Genomic DNA, 21,617 nt, shown 5'->3' on the forward strand with positions numbered 1-21,617 from the left:
CAGAGAGAAGCGGGGGTTCCTGTCCTGAAGAGTTTATGGAAAAGTGGCTTAGGGAGGTCTTTGGGACTGAGACATTCTCGCACATTTTTGCCATTGAGAGGGCACATAGAGTGCCCACTAGGATTATTTCACCAGGAAATCGCCCTAGACCATTGATCATGAAGCTGTTCAGTTACAAAGATAAGGTGACACTGATGCAAAAATCCAGAGAAAAGGGGGACGACATCTACAATGGAGCCAGAATTTCACTGTATTCCGACTACTCTCCGGACCTGCAAAAGAGAAGGGCAGGCTTTACGGACATTAAGTGTAGTTTACGGACCTACAAAATACCATACACATTGTTGTACCCGGCGCGTTTGCTTGAAGATGGCTTGAAGATAACAAAAAGAACTTTTAGAGCCGGTGTACAAAGAGTTTGAAATATTAGATGTTTGATGTGGCTGTTTTCCTTTTTTTTTTTTTTTTTGGCAGTGAGGGCTGGAGAGGGAGGGGTTGGTTGGTGAAGGTTTTAAATGGGAGATGGTAAACGGTTGCGAGTTGATGTTTTTTTTTTTTGGTAACACTGTTGTGCAAGATTTGGGTTAAGGGAAAGGGGGGAGGGAGGGGGGGGACAAGTAAGGAAGGTCAAGGGAAATGACCTACTGTTTGGCTGGGTGAAGGAGCATCGGATGGAATGGGTTGATGGGGTTAGAAGGGTCACAATGTATGTCCCCAGGGCTGGCCAAGATAGGCATGGGGGGAGGGGTCACTTAAGGGAAAGGAAGTAATTGAGATTCAAGTAATAACAAAGGGTTACACTGTATTGGAACAAGGGTTGGGGGGAGAAAAAAAAACAAAGTCACTTATTTACATTAAAGAAAAGTAAAGTAAATTTGGAAGAAAATGGGGGACAGGAGGGAGAGAGAGGGGGTTCCCATCTCTCGCTCTCCCCTTCTCTTCTTCACAGTAATAGCAATGATGGTTGTTTTGGAAGCAACACAAGGATAGGAACACTCGACAGGTGGGACCTGGTAGAGGGGTTGTTTGTGTTCGCAGTTATTTAAGACAATTTTTTTTTCTGTTTTTTTCTCGAGCTGGTTGCACTTTCTTTTTTTTTTTTTTTTTTACCATTATTTTATTTGTTTCTTTGTCAATGCTGCTTAGAACAGTAGGAATAAGCTCATGGAACATTAGGGGTATGGGCGACCCTATCATAAAAGCCACTGTATTTTCAGATTTGGAATCCCACGGTACCGAACTGATATGTTTGCAGGAAACACACCTGACCAACGACTCTAAATCACTAATTAGGAATAAGAAATTTAAAGTACAATTTCACTCAGTGTATTCCTCTTATTCAAGGGGAGTCAGCATATTAGTTAAAAAAGGGGTGGCGTTTTCCTGCAGGGATGTCAGGGTTGATACATTGGGTTGTTACATTTTCTTGCATTGTTTTATAGAGGGTAAACCATTTGTTATAGCAAATTTGTACATTCCTCCCCCATTTAAGTTGGAGACCCTGTACCGCCTGCTAGAGTATGTGGAGGATAAAGCCGACACTCCGGTTATAGTGGTGGGGGATTTTAACGTGGTTCTCAATAGTTGCCTAGACAGGTTCCCCCTAGGGGCTCGGGCAGAAAGGGTGATAGAGGGACGGTTTGCTCAGCTTCTTGAGGAGGTTGGGTGGAGCGACCTCTGGAGAACCCGTAATCCAAATGACCGGCAGTACTCTTGCTTCTCAGGGTCACACCGCACACTCTCTCGTATAGATTTGGCCATTGGCAATAGAGAAGTACAGCCCCTGGTAAACAAAATAGAATATCGGCCAAGGGGGATATCAGACCACTAACCTCTGACGCTGTCGGTGATTGTGAATGATAGACGTACTCAGAGATTGTGGTCAATAAACCCTATATGGCTGGAGATAGAGGGTACAGAAGAAATCTCTGCAAGATTAAAAGAGTTTGTAGAATACAATTCGGGATCAGCGTCGGAGGGGGTGGTCTGGGACTCCTTAAAGACATTCCTTAGGGGGCTTTAATGTAACAGGTAATAAAGGTAAAGAAGCAATCAAGGGCAAGGGGAGAGCGTATTAGAAAAGAGGTGATGGAATCAGAGAGTCAACATGTGATGGACCCAAGTACAGAGAAGCAGGAGTTATGGGTGAAAAAGCAACAGGAGTACAAAACTGAAGCAACCAGAAATGCTGAAAATAGGAGACTTTTCCAGAGGCAGAAGTGTTTTGGAGAGGGGGAAAGAGTGGGTCGAATGCTGGCATTACTGGCCAACACTAATTCTCCCTCTTCATCAATCTCCATGATCAGGACTTCCAGTGGGGAAGTCTCGTCCGACCCTCTGGTGATTAAGGAGACTTTCTATGAATTCTATAGAGTTTTATACAAGTCAGGACGACACTTAGAACTGGGAGAGATAGATAGTTTCCTAGAGGGTGTCGATTTGCCGACTCTCTCTGAAATAGATAAGATCAGACTGGAATCTCCCATAACCCTTAAGGAACTGAAACAAGCAGTAGCGGACATGCCCAATCAGAAATCCCCAGGCCCAGATGGTCTGCCCCTGGAAATTTATAAATATTACAGGGAGGTGCTACTTCCAGCACACTTGAAGACATTGAACTGGGTAGCTACAGAGGGTAGACTGCCCTCTTCAATGTCAGAAACCAACATAGTATTGATACACAAAGAAGGGAAGGACCACCTCGATGCATCCTCATACAGACCAATCTCATTGCTAACCTCAGACATTAAAATTCTGGCAAAAGTAATGACAACTAGGTTAAACAAATGTATTTCCAAACTGGTACATCCGGACCAGGCAGGGTTTACCCCCAACAAGTCTACAAGTGTAAACATTAGAAGGGCATATCTGAATCTCCAGGCCCCAGTAGAGAACAAGGGCTCCAGAGCTGTCTTGTCCTTGGACATCGTCAAGGCATTTGACAGCCTGGAATGGGGGTACCTTTGGTGGGTACTAGAGAGATTCGGTTTTGGCCCTCTGTTTATCAGATGGCTGAAAACCTTATACTTTCACCCAAGTGCCAGATTAAAGATCAACAATGAATACTCAGAATGGTTACCTCTTGAGAGGGGGACGAGGCATGGGTGTCCATTATCACCCCTGCTGTTCGCCCTGACAATGGAGCAATCGGCAGAAGTAATGAGAAGTTCGATAGGACTGAAGGGATTCAAGAGGAAAAGCGGGGAAGAAAGGATAGCATTATACGCTGACGACGTGTTACTCTTTTTGGGTGACATGGGGCCATCCTTAGAAAAAGTGATACAGCTGGTGGAAGGGTTTGGGAGATTATCGGGCCTGGTAATCAACTGGGGGAAGTCAATGCTTCTGCCGATAGATTCAACTACTAGTGCCCTTCCTGGCGGTATATCCAGCTTAAAAGGTAACAGAGAAGTTGAGATACCTAGGAATAGTCATGTCAAATGATCCTAACCAATATATTGGAAACAACTTAGTCCCCCTTTTAGCAAAATTCAAAAGGAAAAGTGACATTTGGTGTCAACTTCCTTTGTCCATGGCAGGCCGAGTCAACTTGGTCAAGATGATATGGATGCCACAACTATTGTACATACTCCATAACTCCCCAGTTTGGATCGGGAAGAACTGGTTCCTAAAAATTAACACTCTATTCAGGGAACTAATATGGAAGAAAGGGCAAGCCAGAATTAGTTTACAAACCCTGCAGCGATCCACTAGGGAAGGGGGAATGGCAGTCCCCCAACCATATGGCTATTTTTTGGCTGCTCAATTACAGCATATAGGGGGATGCGAGATCCACGGAGCAGCAAATGCCAGGGGCAAAATTATGCTACAGGGCAATCCACATAAATTCCTGGCGGATGCATTAGAGGCTGGTTCACTTCAGCACACACTCCCAACATACAAGCTACTCACCAAAGTTTGGCAGACAGTTAAGAAGGTCATGGAGTATAAGGGTGTTATTGAGCTCTCACCTATATGGCATAATAAGCACCTGCAGGAATTATTAACTATAGAAAAAAACACAACATGGGAACGTCACGGAATACATAGGCTGGTCCAGTTGTTCAACGATAATATCTTAAAACCCTTCACTGAGTTGAGACGGGAATACGGAATCCCAAATAAAACATTTTACAGTTATCTACATATTAGGCACGCCTTGGACAGCCAATTTAGGAACTACCCATTGGAATGTTGCAAGGCACCACTTTTTAATAAGATAACCAGAATAAACAATACCAAAGGTCTGATAGCAATGATATATGGGCAAATAACTGACAGGTTGATAACCCTACAAACGACCTCAGGTATTAGGGAGAAATGGGAGGCTGACGTGGGGGAGATAGCGGACTTCCAGTGGAAAAGGATATTGGAATCTGGCCCGCTGGTGTCCATCTCCGTCGCAGCAGGCCTCACATCTCCTCCTGCTGCACAGAGTTTACAACACCCCCAAGACGCTGCATAGGTTTGGTCGCAGACTGGATGACAAATGCTCCAGATGCCTGGAGACGGGAGACCTCATACATGTTACCTCATACATGATGTGGAGATGCCCAAAATGAGTAAGATATTGGTCAGAGATTGTAAAAACCATAGAAATCAGGTTTAAAACCAAATTGGACCTGGAGGCCAAGGTATGTGTCCTTGGTCTGACAGGCGTAAACACAGGAAATAATAGTATAAATACTGCCATAGTGAGGAAAAAAATCAATATAGTATTTACACATTATTGTAGCACTGTTTTGTTGGTTAAACGTTTTTATTTGTACAAATGTCCAAGATTAATTGTATGTTTATATGGAAAAAAATAAAAAGTACTATAATTCAAAAGCTATAAGGGCAATAAAGGAACAAAATTCGGCACCACACCCCATTGGATAAAAAGGGACAATTGGCGAAATGAGCAGGACTTAGCAGTGCCAAAACAATATACAAGTTTTTACAAAGGGTAAATTTTTTTTTTATTAAATATCAATTTCTTTAAAATGACAATAAATGTTCAACCAATGTATATTTTTATACAACAGTGCAGCCACTTCTTGCTCTACATGTTTCGCCCCAAAGGAGCTATCTCAGTAACTTTAAAAGTACTGCATAAAGCTGATACTACGAAAAACAGATAGTTGTGAATATTTATACAATGAATTATATTGTGACAATCATGTCAAAGAAAAACACATATCATATCATTAAGCATGAACTTCTTAAATAAACTGAGAACTGAACTGAAATATATAAGGTTAATACATAAAACTTGAATATATGGACATTATTAATTATCAAAAAATGACTGAGGTTGTCTACAGGTAAAATTAATTTACCTCATTCAGAATAGATTTCAAAGTAGAACCATTTGGTTCCTCAATTCCCTGGGAAGAGTAATTTGCTGCTGGGATATGAAAAAAAGGAGAAACAGCAGATTATGTTTCTTGATACCTAGAGAAGCCCAAACATGGGCTTACAGCACTCCTGCTGTGTAGACCTGTTTGCTCAGAGAATGTAATATATTCTATATGGCATGAGTGTACAAACTTTTTTGAAAGAGGGCCAAATTTGATGAAGTGAACGTGCGTAAGGGCCTACCATTTCGCCTGACATTATTTGAACCATTAAAATTCGGTCTGAGTGTGCTCGTCCGAGCACTAATACACTGCCCAACAAGAATTCTCTTGCCTTTTTGGTTGTGTGTTATGAAGAGATGAGCTCAGGTGTGTTATTTGGCTATACCATATTTATCGGCGTATAACAGGCACCTTCACTTTAAGAGGGAAGTTTCAGGAAAAACAAAATTAAATAAAACGAACTGTGAAGCAAAATAAGGATCAGTACCCATGAATGCAGCCTAATCAGTGTCTGAAAGCAGCCCCACCATTGGCAGGAATGCAGCACAAACCCCCCCCCCCCCATTGCCAGGAATGCAGCATCCCCCTTCCCCCAATTGCCAGGAATGCAGCACCCCCCACCCCAATTGCCAGGAATGCAGCACCACCATTGCCAGGAATGCAGACTCACCATTGCCATCAGTGCAGCCTGATTGATGCCCATCTGCAACCTCGGCGGAACAAGCGCCACCAGATTACAAAACAGCAGGATCTGTTTTCTCAGCAGCCTCTTTAATACAAACTCCCGCATCCTATGATGGACAGAACAGTTATCCAATGGCAGCGCAGGAGATGGGACTTCCTATTACAGAGGCAACTATGTAAACAGGAAACTCACTTGTATGTATGGCACTCGTCCTGCCCCCTCCAATGCAGATAGTATGTATATCTTTTGTGGCCCCCGGCGCTCGGGGATTTGTTGGGGCCACAAAAGATATACATGTCCAAATTGCCTGGCGGGCCATTAGAAACCGAAACGCAGCCCGTAGGCCGGACTTTGGACATGCCTGGTATATGGTAGCTCATGGATAGTCATTCCTGCTTTAAGTGGGACGGGCTTTCAGGTCAACCCAAAAACGAGGGAGAAAAACAATAAAAATGAGCTTCACTTTGCCGATAAGCGACCACTCATTTATGTTTGGATGGTGAGAATTTGTGCCTTCGTACGCTTGCGCATGACGTCTCATCCGCCGCAATGGTCCCAGACTTGCGCGATGGCGCTAGGAAGTCGTCCGCTCCCCGTTGGTGACGTCAGATGCCACCAGGATAGGGAAAAGATAAATCGTGGCGCACAGCCACCACACACTGACGGAGAATTTTTTTTTCAAATTCTTTAAGGTTCAAAAGATATCCAAAGACAATACATCAAATCAGAACATTGGAAAAGTAGTCAGGTTATATCAGTGCATCAAATAGATAGATTCCAAGCCCAGAATGTGGGCACAACTGTAGAACCTTGATTCTATTCAGGAGAAGACTACTAAAATTATCACACAGATAGTTACCCAGGGTTTTTTTGGGGTTTTTTTGAGCAGAAGGGGGGGGGGGAGAAGAGTGGAGGGGGGGGCAGTAAAAGGCAAACTCGCTGGACAGGGTGGATCCATTAAGGCAGTTATGGAGGGCCATCTAGTAGAGATCGCCCTTCCTCTGAGTATATGAACATGTTCCAGTGAAGCCAAGCTTTCTTGTAAGGTTCCTGCTTGTTTTGTGCAGTTAGCAATAAGTCTTCCATTTTGCTGGTATCCTCAACCATTTTTAGCCACATTTGGATAGTCGGAGGGTTAGGTTCTTTCCATCGTAAAGAGACGCAACGCTTGGCAGCATCAAGTAAATGACGTAGCACTGATTTTTTTTATATGTTGTAGTTGGAATGTCAGAGCAGTATAGCAGGAAAAAGGCAGGGTCCTCTGGGACTGTATGGTCTGTGAACTTTTGTGCGAGTCTGCGCACCTCCTTCCAGGAGGTCTCCAGGGCTGGGCAAGCCCAGAACACGTGCAAGAGCGTCCCCACTGATGTAGAATTTGTACCTCTCCTCTCCCTCTTCACATCAAGATTCCATACACCGATTCCAAGTACCAGTATTTTTTAAGATGGACTTATTGATGCTTCATTTCCTGGCTATGAGATGGGATGTGGGACTTACTGGTCACTATCCCCTCCACAAGGAGGAGGGGGGGGGGGGGTTTCCTCACCATCCAAACATAAATGAGCTGTCGCTTAACAGCAAAGTGAAGCTCATTTTTATAGTTTTTCTTCCCCGTTTTGGGGTGACTTGAAAGCCCCGTCCCACTCAAAACAGGAATAACTATCCATGAGATACCATATACAATATATTACATTCTCTGAGCAAACAGGCCTTCACAGCAGGAGTGCTGTAAGCCCATGTTTGGGCTTCTCTAGGCATCAAGAGACATCTGCCGTTTCTCCTTTTTTTTTTACATCCCAGCAGCAAATTACTCTTTCCAGGGAAATAAGAACCAATTGGTTCTACTTTGAAATCTATTCTGAATAAGGTAAATTAGTTTTACCTGTAGACAACCTCAGTCATCTTTTGATAATAAACAATAATGTCCATATATTCAAGTTTATGTATTAACCTTATATATTTTAGAACATTTTCTTCTCTCTATGGTTGCAACTTGTCCCTTTGACCTAGGCTGTAGAGGAACTGAAATTATTCAATTGATTCAAGCATTTTGATTTTAAAGCATCTAGTAGGCACATGATCTCAGTTTGTTATTTAAGAAGTTCATGCAATTATGCTTAATGATATGATAGGTGTCTCTCTGTCATGATTGTCACAAGATAATTCATTGTATAAATTTTCACAACTGTTTCTTTCGTAGTATCAACTTTATGCAGTACTTTTAAAGCTCCTGAGGAAGCTCCTTTGGGTGAAACATGTAGAGCAAGAAGTGGCTGCACTGTTGTATGAAAATATACATTGGTCGAACATTTATTGTCGTAATTTTAAAGAGGTTGAGATTTAATAACATTTATACTTTATAAAAAACTTGTATATTTTGTTTTGGCACCTTAAAAGTCCAGCTCCCTTCGCCAGTTGTCCCAAAGTTTTTAAAGTATCATAAGAAAAATGAGGGGAATAACTGCGCTACAGTGAAATACATAAACAATAATAATTATAGCCGCGATTCATCTATGTAACACAAACACAGTGAAATTAAATAAGAAAAAAAGGGGGGTTGAATCGCGCTAAAACAGAACACAGGCAGAGCGACGTGTTCTCGTCACCTCCCATTGCTGCTGCTGTTTCCAGTAGGACGGGCTGTCTGTGAGCTTCCGGCCGGCGCTCCAGACTACACTACATGCCTACTAACATGTGAGTTTAACCTTTTACTTATCCAATAAAGTCAATGATTTTACACTATATGGAGCCTTTTTTTCCTTCTGTCACCGTATCTGCAATGCTGTGGGCTGATGTCTGAGTACCTGTCAGTGTGAACATCTTTAGCCTGACCCTGCAGTCTTTGATGTCCCATCTCGGTATAAGGTCTCTGATCCATTGGTCATGGTTCGAAGCAGTATTAACAAACAGCTTTCTCTGATCCTCTGTAACGGGGGATCATGAGTTTCTGGTAAGCGGCCAGTCTGATTTCACGGTGGTGGTGCAAGCACGATTTTTTCTTCTCACAGCAAGAATTTGTTTTTTGGAACTTTTTAAAGATACTTTCATATCACTTGGGTGATTTATTTTTTTATACATGGACTTTTTATTATCACTTTGAACATTTTATTTTTGGATTGATTATTCATTTGACATGTGTTTTGTATATTATGTATACACTAAAGGGAAACTCTTCACTTAGTTCTAAATATTTGGTTTGGTGATGATGTGTATGATCACCAATCTGTTTTAGCACGATTCAACCCCCCTTTTTTTCTTTTTTAAAGCATCAACATATAGTTATGTGGAATAATATGTGATATATAATTTTTATATGACCAGTCAGTGGCCTGAACGGAGCGGCGCTCCCACACACGGCTGCCTAATTTAGGAAAGACTGCGGCTTAGGCCTAAACCCGGAGGCTCGAGGCCATCTTGCTCCTCCCGGCCAGCACTGCATCCCAGCCTTGCTGACTTCTGCATCCCTCCTCACAAGGTACTGAGAGAGACCCCGCTCGCTCACCGCTGCTTACACAGTGCCGCTATCGAGCACCGGCCTGCGGACGATCCCAAAGCCCCAACCCGTGAGTGGCGGCCATTTTTCTGTACCCCGGCGGGCCTCCCCCTCTCTTCTCCGCCAGATTCCGGCCCCGCATTGTTACCGGAGCACCCCGGCCTGTCGCTATCCCTGACTCAGTTTCCAGTGGGCATCCAGCTCCATCAGAGGAAAGTAGTGGTCATGACCTTATCCCCGGTGCCATACAAGGTGGCCATCTTACTACACCCTCCTTCATACTCAACCCCAGCCTACATGGTCCCCCAGTGCCCAGCTCACCCCCTATACTGACATCAGCATCACACAGCCTGTTACACCTGCCTCCTCTTTATACCAGTCATGGCTCAGATGAAACCCAAGTCGGATGCGACTGCCAAGCTGCTAAACAAATATCACAGAAATGAGAAAGACAACCTGGAGGAAGATGGCAGAGCCGCGTCAGAGGGGAGGGAGAAAGACAGCGGGAGCAGATACGGACAAGGTATTGGAGGCCATCTTTGCACTACAAGCCACCCTTACGACTAAAATTGGGGAGATAGGACCTCCATAAGCTCAAGAAGTGGGTTAAGACCTCGGAGACCAGATTAGGGGAGATGGAGGACGCCATCCCGCCATTACAGAATTCATCCGAACGCATGCAGTACCAGATCAATCAACTCCGGGCAAAACAAGACGACATGGAGAACAGACTCCGTAGGTGCAACCTTCGCTTTATTGGTCTGCCAGAAGGGACTGAGGGGAAACCAACTACATTGCTAGAACAATTGCTGATCACAACGTATGGCAGAGAGGCCTTTTCAGCCACATTTGCTGTTGAAAGAGCACACCGCATGCCCACCAGGCAGCCGCCACAGGGTGCCCCTCCATTCACTACTCATGGCACAAGTGAAAGGCAATATTGGCAATGTCAAGGTGGCCATTTTCCCAGATTTTTCCACTGAAGTACAAAAGCGCAGACAAAGTTTTACTGATCACAAAAGATGCCTATGTATCAAAAACCTTAAATATTCCATGCTGTTCCCTGCACGCCTTCGTGTAGAAGAAGATGACCGTACCATTTTCTTTGAAACTCCTGAGGACACCATCGCCTGGCTAGAGAGCCAAGAAACCAACAGGAAAGCAAACGATTAACCTACAATATACAGTACATGGCTGTGTACTGCAACCAGGGACCATAAGCCTCCTCCTCTGCACTTTTCTCAGGTACTGTAGACTTCCTACTGGGCCTCCCTTTCAATATCTCCAGTTTGCAGTCTGCACTATTCCCCCCACCACCCACTGTTACAATGGAAGGGCCCTATTCTTCATACCCATCACCTGAAGTAATACAAGATTCGGTGACCATCCTGCCTAACCATCAGACTCCCTAAACCAGCGCTACCTTGTCAGGGGATTCGCAAGTGTACCTTAAATGTTATGGCTGGACTGCACAAAATACTTAGGCCAAAGCCGCAAACAGCTTAAACATTCCCCTTTACAAACGGAGAACTACTAAAAGTCTGACAATATGCGAGACTTATTCAGTGAAGTTTCGCTCCCCTTGCACTACCAGAGAGACCTGGACCGTGGGTATAGATTTACCTTGGAATCTACCCCGCCATGGCACACAAGCCATACCACAATATGCCCTACAAAGTTTGATTCCAGAGCAGTATTAGCGCACCAACCTGCCTCACTCAGGGCACAGATCCAGGTTTTCTCTATGTTACTGTTTTACTTGAATGAAGTGTTTGACCCACTTTACACGCAAGTTAATGTTTTGTTTTGGGAACATGCCTACACCAGTTGGGGTAGGTGTTGGGCTGGGTGGGGGGGAGGGGGGGATCGTTATAGCAAAAGTACAATGCAACCAATACAAATGCTATAATTTACATAATGCAATGTTCAGTGTATTTCTACATGCTTTACTACCTGGAGGGCTTTCCTGCATATATAGGGCAATTGTGTGACATTATGGCACTATATGAACTCCTCTGTTATCTACATCACACTATACCATAGCATCTCTGAAATTCTTAACTTGGAACGTTAGAGGATTACGAGACGGAATTAAAACGCACAGCCGTCCTATCCTACATTAAAAAACAAAGGGCAGACATCCTAGTCCTTGTTGAGACGCATATAGACAGCAACTTACAGCTTGCCCTTAACCACTTAAGGACCGCCTCACGCCGATTTACGTCGGCAGAATGGCACGGGCAGGCAGAATCACGTACATATACGTGATCTGCCTCCCGCGGGCGGGGGGTCCGATCGGACCCCCCGATGCCCGAGGCGGTCCGCTTCTGTCCAGCGGCGATCAGAGATGAGGGGGAGACCATCCATTCATGGCCCCCCCCTCGCGATCGCCGCCGGCCAATCAAATCATTCCTTTGCTGCTGTATGCTAAACAGCAGCAAAGAAAATGATGTCATCTCTCCTCGGCTCGGTATTTTCCTTTCCGGCGCAGAGGAGAGAAGACTTCAATGTGAGTGCACAAACACACACACATACAGTAGAACATCTCAGGCACACAAAACACCCCCCTTAACCCCCCCGATGCCCCCCCCCCGTCACACTGACACCAAGCAGTTTTTTTTTTCTCTTCTGATTACTGCATGGTGTCAGTTTGTGACAGTTACTGTGTTAGGGCAGTTACTGTTAGCCCCCTTTAGGTCTAGGATACCCCCCTAATAAAGTTTTAACCCCTTGCTCACCCCCGTCACCAGTGTCGCTAAGCGATAATTTTTCTGATCGCTGTATTAGTGTCGCTGGTGACGCTAGTTAGGGACGTAAATATTTAGGTTCGCCGTCAGCATTTTATAGCGACAGGGACCCCCATATACTACCTAATAAATGTTTTAACCCCTTGATTGCCCCATAGTTAACCCTTTCACCACTGATCACCGTATAACCGTTACGGGTGACGCTGGTTAGGGCACCCGCCGTTTATTACCGAATAAAGGTTTAGCCCCCTGATCGCCCGGCGGTGATATGCGTCGCCCCAGGCAGCGTCAGATTAGCGCCAGTACCGCTAACACCCACGCACGCAGCATACGCCTCCCTTAGTGGTATAGTATCTGAACGGATCAATATCTGATCAAATCTTTACTAGCGTCCCCAGCAGTTTAGAGTTCCCAAAAACGCAGTGTTAGCGGGATCAGCCCAGATACCTGCTAGCACCTGCGTTTTGCCCCTCCACCCAGCCCAGCCCAGCCCACTCAAGTGCAGTATCGATCGATCACTGTCACTTACAAAACACTAAACGCATAACTGCAGCGTTCGCAGAGTCAGGCCTGATCCCTGTGATCGCTAACAGTTTTTTTGGTAGCGTTTTGGTGAACTGGCAAGCACCAGTGGCCTAGTACACCCCGGTCGTAGTCAAACCAGCACTGCAGTAACGCTGGGTGACGTGGCGAGTCCCATAAGTGCAGTTCAAGCTGGTGAGGTGGCAAGCACAAGTAGTGTCCCGCTGCCACCAAGAAGACAAACACAGGCCCGTCGTGCCCATAATGCCCTTCCTGCTGCATTCGCCAATCCTAATTGGGAACCCAACACTTCTGCAGCGCCCGTACTTCCCCCATTCACATCCCCAACCAAATGCAGTCGGCTGCATGAGAGGTATTTTCTTTATGTCCTCCCGAGTACCCCTACCCAACGAACCCCCCAAAAAAGATGTCGTGTCTGCAGCAAGCGCAGATATAGGCGTGACACCCGCTATTATTGTCCCTCCTGTCCTGACAATCCTGGCCTTTGCATTGGTGAATGTTTTGAACGCTACCATTCACTAATTGAGTATTAGCGTAGGGTACAGCATTGCACAGACTAGGACACACTTTCACAACAGGGTCTCCCAAGATGCCATCGCATTTTGAGAGACCCGAACCTGGAACCGGTTACAGTTATAAAAGTTAGTTACAAAAAAAAAAAAATATATATAAAATAAAAATAGTTGTTTTATTGTTCTCTCTCTATTCTCTCTCTATTGTTCTGCTCTTTTTTACTGTATTCTATTCTGCAATGTTTTATTGTTATTATGTTTTATCATGTTTGCTTTTCAGGTATGCAATTTTTTATACTTTACCGTTTACTGTGTTTTATTGTTAACCATTATTTTGTATTCAGGTTTGCCATTCACGACTTTAAGTGGTTATACCAGAATGATGCCTGCAGGTTTAGGTATCATCTTGGTATCATTCTTTTCAGCCAGCGGTCGGCTTTCATGTAAAAGCAATCCTAGCGGCTAATTAGCCTCTAGACTGCTTTTACAAGCCGTGGGAGGGAATGCCCCCCCCCCCCCCCCCCCACCGTCTTCCGTGTTTTTCTCTGGCTCTCCTGTCTCAACAGGGAACCTGAGAATGCAGCCGGTGATTCAGCCAGCTGACCATAGAGCTGATCAGAGACCAGAGTGGCTCCAAACATCTCTATGGCCTAAGAAACCGGAAGCTACAAGCATTTCATGACTTAGATTTCGCCGGATGTAAATAGCGCCATTGGGAAATTGGGAAAGCATTTTATCACACCGATCTTGGTGTGGTCAGATGCTTTGAGGGCAGAGGAGAGATCTAGGGTCTAATAGACCCCAATTTTTTTAACAAAAAAAAAAGGAGTACCTGTCACTACCTATTGCTATCATAGGGGATATTTACATTTCCTGAGATAATAAAAATGATTAAATTAAAAAAAAAAAAAAAAAAAAAAAAAAAAATGAAAGGAACAGTTTAAAAATAAGATAAAAAAGCAAATAAAAAAAAAAAAAAAAAAAAAAAAAAAAAAGCACCCCTGTCGCACCCTCGCGCTAGGGCGAACGCAAGCAGCGGTCTGACGTCAAATGTAAACAGCAATTGCACCATGCATGTGAGGTATCACCGCGAAGGTCAGATCGAGGGCAGTAATTTTAGCAGTAGACCTCCTCTGTAAATCTAAAGTGGTAACCTGTAAAGGCTTTTAAAGGCTTTTAAAAATGTATTTATTTTGTTGCCACTGCACGTTTGTGCACAATTGTAAAGCATGTCATGTTTGGTATCCATGTACTCGGCCTAAGATCATCTTTTTTATTTCATCAAACATTTGGGCAATATAGTGTGTTTTAGTGCATTACTGCAAGACTTCAATGCCACCCTAAACCCCAACCTGGACAGAGCACAACAACTTGCCTCGACTCCTAGGCCCTGGTACATCCACCAGATTTGCCAGATTGATATCATCCTTCAATCTGGCTGACTTGTGGAGGACCAAACACTCAAACGCCAGAGCATACTCATGCTTCTCCTTCACCCACAACACAATGTCCCACATAGATTTTATCCTGCTCTCACAGATACTAGTGCCTTGCCTACTAGACGCGGCCTTTTGCCCTGGACTCTTGTCGGATCATAGTCCGTACTGGATAACACTAGCTGTCCCTATAGTTAAACCATCTAGGACATGGAGACTAAACCATTTTTGGCTCTCATGGTCACACAGACTATGAATGGAAGAGATACTTCCAGGAAAATGCTCACTCTACCTCATTTGCGAATATATGGGACGCATTCAAACTCCAGGTGAGGGCCACTCTGATATCTCAAATTAATAGACTTAAAACAACCACCGCTGAAAAGACAGATAAGATCCTGGAGGAGATCTCCCTTGCAGAACGTCAGTATGAGACTGACTTAACTCCTGATAAAGCCTCCCGCCTTAAACTGCAATCTAGAGTGGTTAACCAGCTGCAATATGAGATGTCTAGAAGAAAGCTTTTCTTCTCTAGACAGAAACTCTGAACATGGAGAGAGAACGGGAAAGCTATTAGCGTACATGGCTCACAGTGAGGACAAACCCACAGTAGTGATCTCCCTGCGAAACCCGCCAGGTTAGATGGTAACCGAACATACAGCAGTAACAGCAATGTTCCACAGGTTTTTTAGCTCCCTATGCCCCACCACTACATCCACTGTCTCAACACCCACTTGATCGCCTCTTAGAAGAACTCACCTTCTCACGAATGACCTCAGCCCAGATAGAAGCACTTGAGGCACCACTAACGACCAAAGAGAGAACAGCAATCGCCAGCTTCGATAAATCTAAGTCACCTGGGTCTGATGGGCTACCCATCGAATTCTATTCACAATACAGTGGGACTCTCCTACCTCAGCTGCTTACCCTTTATACTCACCTATTTGAGACTTTCACCTTACCAGCATCCATGACGGAAGCAATTATAGTGCTCACCCCCAATCCGGGAAAGGATTTGGGCCTCCCCGAGTCATACAGACCCATCTCCCCCAAGTCATCCAGACCCATCTCCTTGTTCCAGGTGGATATCAAAATATTGGCGAAATTTTTGGCACTGTGCCTCAATCAGGTTATCCTAACCCTAGCGCATGAAGACCGGGCCGGCTTCATGCCAGGCAGGAACACCTCATTCAATCTTAGAAAATTGTTCATGTAAGCCCATCACGACAATGTTGGAGAGAGGGTAGTGGTAACACTTGACACGGCCAAGGTGTTTGACTTGGCCATGGAGTGGAACTACTTGTGGCAATGCCTGGCACAATACGGCTTTGGCCCTAAATTTCTTAGATGATTTGCTTGCTGTACCAATCCCCAATAGCCAGAGTAAAAGCTAATGGATGGCAGTCAGATACTTTTGAACTATCCAGAGGCACCAGTCAGGGCTGCCCTCTATCCCCCCCTTACTGTATGCCTTGGCCACAGAACCTCTAGCAATATCCAGAGCCAACCCATCAATACAGGGCTTACACGTAGGTGATCTAGAAGATAAAATAAGCATGTATGCAGATGACGCTATATCTAGTGGATTCAGGCCCCTCTGGCTGAAACCCTACGAACAATTGAACATTTTGGCTAATTTTCCAGACTCAAGATCAACAGGGAGAAGTCACAAATTCTCCCACTTGATTTTGCTCCCCAAACTGAACTACAGATCCAATTACCCCTACAGCGAGTTAATAGTATCAGATACCTGGGAGTGAGCGTGACTAGGTCACCGATCAATTATGTCTCTCTAAATGTGGAACCACTGTTCACCATGATTAAATCTAAAACACAAAATATGGGCACGCCTCCCTCTTGGGGTACTAGGTCGCCTCAACCTCATTAAAATGATACTCCTTCCTAAAATTCTATCTATATTGTGGCACACCCCTGTATATCTACTGCTGCAATATTTCAAAACCATAGATGCAATTCTCAAACCCTTTGATTGGGGGAAGAATAGACACAAATTAGCATGGCGACTACTCAAAAACCCCACTGATGTGGCGGTACGGCCCTACCAGACTTCAGTCTATACTACTTGGAATCCCAATTGTTCCATATAGATAAGACTGACAGGAAGAGATTCACTTTACTCCTATGCCCTGCCTGGGCAGGGCATAGGAGTATGCCAGGACATGCCAACTGACAATAGATCCTATTTGCGCCATAGCAGCAGGCATCGAAAATACTACAAAAAAAAATAACATCATAACTCCCTCCTAAACCACTATAGAAAAAGATATAGAGACTGGCCTCTGTCAAACTAGACAGGACCGCTGGCTTAATTCATCTGACACATGTGTATAGTACGGCAGAACATGTCTCCCTCTGTCATGTGCCGTCCAGCTGGGTCAGAGTCATATGCCACGCTCTTCATGCATATCTAATCGAAAAAAGTATGTTGATGCTCCAAAAAAAAAAAAAACAAATGTGTTACTACGTAGCAGTAGTCTCTGTAATTGATCAGGAACTTAATGGGACACACACACACACATATATATATATATATATATATATATATATATATATATATATATATATATATATATATATGGAATGATTGTACTGAAGAAAAAAAGGTTTGTGTATTGGAAAACTGTACACTTTTGTGGGAAATAAAAAGCGTTTAATTCAAGAAAAAAAAAAAAAAAAAAAAAAAAAAACAGAACATAAAAAAAAAGGAGGGCATGGTACTCTAAAGATTTTTTTTTTTTTTAATTATATAACTAATTATCTCAAACACCTGTATTTTGGATGTAACATATTCCAGTTCGTACCTCATTCACCCCTTTCCCAGTGACAGTGGGCAGGGGATCCTCTCCTCTTCAGCCACCATCACATTTTAAAATCGTTGTTGCATTATTCATTCACAGTGATCTGTGAATTAATAAATTATAAGTCCCATATGCCATCACGGCAGCGGGCCTGTAGCTTCTCAATGGACTGCAAGGGCACTCAGTCCACTGACACTTCTTCCAGCTTTCAAATAGAAAGTCTGTACAGGAGGTACGGGCAAGAAAGCTGGAGGAAATGTCTTCAGGAGCCTGTCATTACACCCTCCATTCACTGATCACAGGTACAATGCTTTGTAGGCTCCATTAGGAAAAAAAAAATAACAAATGCACTTTTTTCTTCTTAAATATAGGCATTTTTTTTATTTTTCCTAAAAAGTGAACTTAGCCTTCAATAAATTTAGATTTTTTTGTGTATAGAGAAGCTTTGATGGAGAATTTTAACGTATATAGTTTTCTCTAACCTTGGGGCCTTTCTTGGTTGATGTTAAAACAAGATCATCATGAACAAGCAAGATGCAAGCAGAGGTGAGAAGCTTAATTACGTCAAACCAACCTCAAAAGAAATCAGCCATTCATATTTACCATAATTCCAAAAAGCTGATTAAAATCCAATAGCATCACATGCCGGTCCTCCATTTTCCTCCGTGTATTCCGGATTGCATGGACAGACACATGTAACGTGCGTTCAGAAGTAGGTGGAGAAGGCAGCTGCTTTTGCCACAGACTGCTGATACCTTGGACACAGGTAAGGCAATGCTGGAATAAGGCATCTGAGCTTAGAACTACAAATAAACAAAAACGTTTACATTTAGTGAGGAACCAATAATTTTTTTTTTTTTTTTTTTAAACTGAAATCGCACACATAGAATTATTATAAGTACCAGCTACATGCCCTAAATCTGTAAAGGAATCAAGTCAGAAATCTTATTTGGTAGTAAACACTCTACTTATGACATATACTGGCTTAGTCTCCAAAGGCAACAATGAAAAGCAAGGTGCAGAAATTCATAGTGCTTGGCTACACAACAGATTACGGATTTCAAATGAATGAAAGAAGAGTGTCAAATGTCTTCAGCAGGCCACTTTTGAATTACTTTATACTTCCTATAGAAAATAGTGAGAAGCTCTTTTAGGTACATATGACCTTATCTCCCTAAAGTTTGAACTGTAGAGGTCATAGCCATTTTTTTTTCCTGCTTTTTGTTTAATTGACAGGTTTTCTGAATAGGATATTATTTAAGATTACATAGTAACACATCATCTGAAACTACCTTGCTACTTGCAAGCAATAGCACATTAAATTGAAAAGCAGTTTATCCAGTTTTTATATGTGTTGGCTGCATTCATTTTCTTTTTCCATGCTTTATGTTCATCTCGTGGCCCTGCCAGTAACACACTTTCTACACTGGGGCGATTGCTCACTCATTGCACTCTGTCTATGAAGGAGCAGCTCTGTCACCCCGAGACAAGACTACAGAACACTTCCCCTTTTCTCTTCTCTGTAACAGGGGAGAAGGGTTCTCTAGTCCTCAGTGATAGCCAAGAATTATATAAATAAGAAATGCGGGCAGAGAGTACAGGAAGTCATCAGCTTACAGGATTCCTGGAAGGAGCACCAGGTATTTATTTGAACTTAAAGTGGGGTTCCACCCAAAAAAACAAAACTAACTGAAAAATTGTAAAAAAACAAAAAAACAAAAAAAATTTGAATATTTTTTTTTTTTTTTACTTACCTCTAAATGCCTGTTGCTAGGTGGTCCCTCGTAGTCTGCCTCTTCCTTTGCCTGGGCTGGTGACATCACTTGCATAAAAATTATTGCGGCGCTGAAAAGTTCAAAAATGAAATTGAAGAGTGGGAGGAATCCAATCACCAAATATATTGTGCAGATGTAGAAAGATTCACTCGTCACCACGTGGTAATGTAGTCTGCTTACCAGAAGGTGTTAAGGATTAGGCATAGATGATAAATTCTCAATAGCATCCAGCAAATCCAGCCCACTGGAACCCCTCATCAGACCACAACATCCGTGGGATTTCCTTCCATACCATATATATAGCGTGCGGTTGTAGCTGTAGCCATGCCTCTGAAGACATCTGTTACGATGAAACATGTCAGGCAGGCTGACATCCGTACGCTGATTGCTGCAGCCGTTTGTTCCTATCATTGATGCATGCTGTTTTGAGCTTCAACTGTAACTTACTACAATAAAAGTTTTTTTATCTATCATTACGGGCTTCACTATGGGTCCTTCATTTTCTTTTCTCGGATATATGATGACTACATGCCTGAATGCCTAATTCTGAAGTGACCATTGGGAGATGTTTATATGTGAAGGAAATCCCACGGATGTTGTGGTCTGATGAGGGGTTCCAGTGGGCTGGATTTGCTGGATGCTATTGAGAATTTATCATCTATGCCTAATCCTTAACACCTTCTGGTAAGCAGACTACATTACCACGTGGTGACGAGTGACTCTTTCTACATCTGCACAATATATTTGGTGATTGGATTCCTCCCACTCTTCAATTTCATTTTTGAACTTTTCAGCGCCGCAATAATTTTTATGCATGTGACTTTTTGTTTGTTATCTACGAACTTTGCTGGCCGCTTGCTTTTTTCAGTTCAGCACGAATTTTTACTTGTTTTATGCTATTATTGGTGACATCACTTCCCCCCAGGCACAGGAAGGGCTCGGCTCTGCTCCCTCCCTCCTGTCAATCATCTGGGACCCATTACAGGTCCCAGGTGATTGAGCGGCCAATCACTGCGCGCGGCGCCGCTCGCGCATGCGCAGTGGGTGCCAGGCTGTGAAGCCACAGCCCGGCGCCCACCGTTGAAATGCCGGCGCCAACGAGCGGAGGGGGGGGACAGGTAAGTGTCCAATTAAAAGTCAGCAGCTGCAGTATTTGTAGCTGCTGACTTTTAATTTTTTTTTTTTTTAATGGAGCCCCTGGGTGGAACTCCTCTTTAAAACAAAACACTTTTAGTGTTATATATCCAAGCTCTTCAGTTCTTTTTCTATTCAGGCTCACTGGTTTGAACGAAAAAAAATAAATAAATAAAACATGTATAGTGTGTAGTAGGCTTTACCTTATGTTAGGACAAGCAGTGTTCAAATCGAATTTACAACGGATAAGAAATCTGCCAGCACAGTATAGACAGGGTTAATTATGGAAAAACAGCTTCCCAGGCCCCTCATACAGGGAACCAAGTAGGGTTTTTTTAGTGCAGGAGCTATCAGAAAAGGACTTATAAAATTGTAATCTGGAATTTTTAGAGCCCACCTTTTGCAAAAACATAAAATGCACCCACATTTGCAGAAAAAAAAAATATTAATTTTTCTTTCTTTGCAAATGAGCCTGCAAAGCATTGCAACTGGGAGACAGTAACGGAGGGGCAGGTCCCTGCTCTGCAATGTCAGTTGCTTGCTACATCTGAATCTATGCCGTGTACATAGTGTTACCTTCAACACTGAAACTTGGTCTACATGATGGTATACCAAGGAAGATTTTGTAAATCTGTAAACTGAAATAAGTAAAAACATTGAGTATATATATTTCTATCTATGAGAGAGAGAGAGAGAGAGAGAGAGAGAGCGCAAGCTGACCCCGTACCTGGAGGCGCTACAAGACCCCAAAGACAGACAGACCCTGAACAGACTGAGCGCCACAGCCTGGAAATCGAATTAGGACGGCACAGGCAGACCTACAAGCCCAGGGAGAGTAGACTGTGCCAGCAATGTGACCAGGGGGTCCTGGAGGATGAGGACCACTTCCTGCTACATTGCCCAAAGTACTCATCAGTGAGGGACACCCATTTGCAGAGACTCTCCACTCTCATCCCGGACTTCAATCCTATAGAAGAGAAGAGGAAACTCCAATTTCTACTGGGAGAAGAGGGGCCAACGGTAAAAATTGCTGCCCAATATGTGACAGCGTGTCACCGACTGAGAGGGACATGAAAGACCGAGGACTTATGCTCATTCCCCTCTGTACTACCCCCTCCCCACCTTCTTTTT

The 21,617-nt window shown here is 43.6% G+C and overlaps 1 protein-coding gene across 1 annotated transcript in view; it reads right to left on the minus strand.

The window, feature by feature from the left end:
* Positions 1 to 21,617, minus strand: part of PPM1F (protein phosphatase, Mg2+/Mn2+ dependent 1F) — a 128,246-nt gene that overhangs the window by 65,610 nt on the left and 41,019 nt on the right. The window contains exon 3 of the mRNA XM_073629032.1: positions 18,181 to 18,380. Coding sequence (XP_073485133.1) covers positions 18,181 to 18,380 — 200 coding nt within the window. The remainder of the gene's footprint in view (positions 1 to 18,180; positions 18,381 to 21,617) is intronic.

Source organism: Aquarana catesbeiana, linkage group LG01 (assembly GCF_042186555.1).
Source record: "Aquarana catesbeiana isolate 2022-GZ linkage group LG01, ASM4218655v1, whole genome shotgun sequence".
Lineage (NCBI taxonomy): Eukaryota > Metazoa > Chordata > Amphibia > Anura > Ranidae > Aquarana > Aquarana catesbeiana.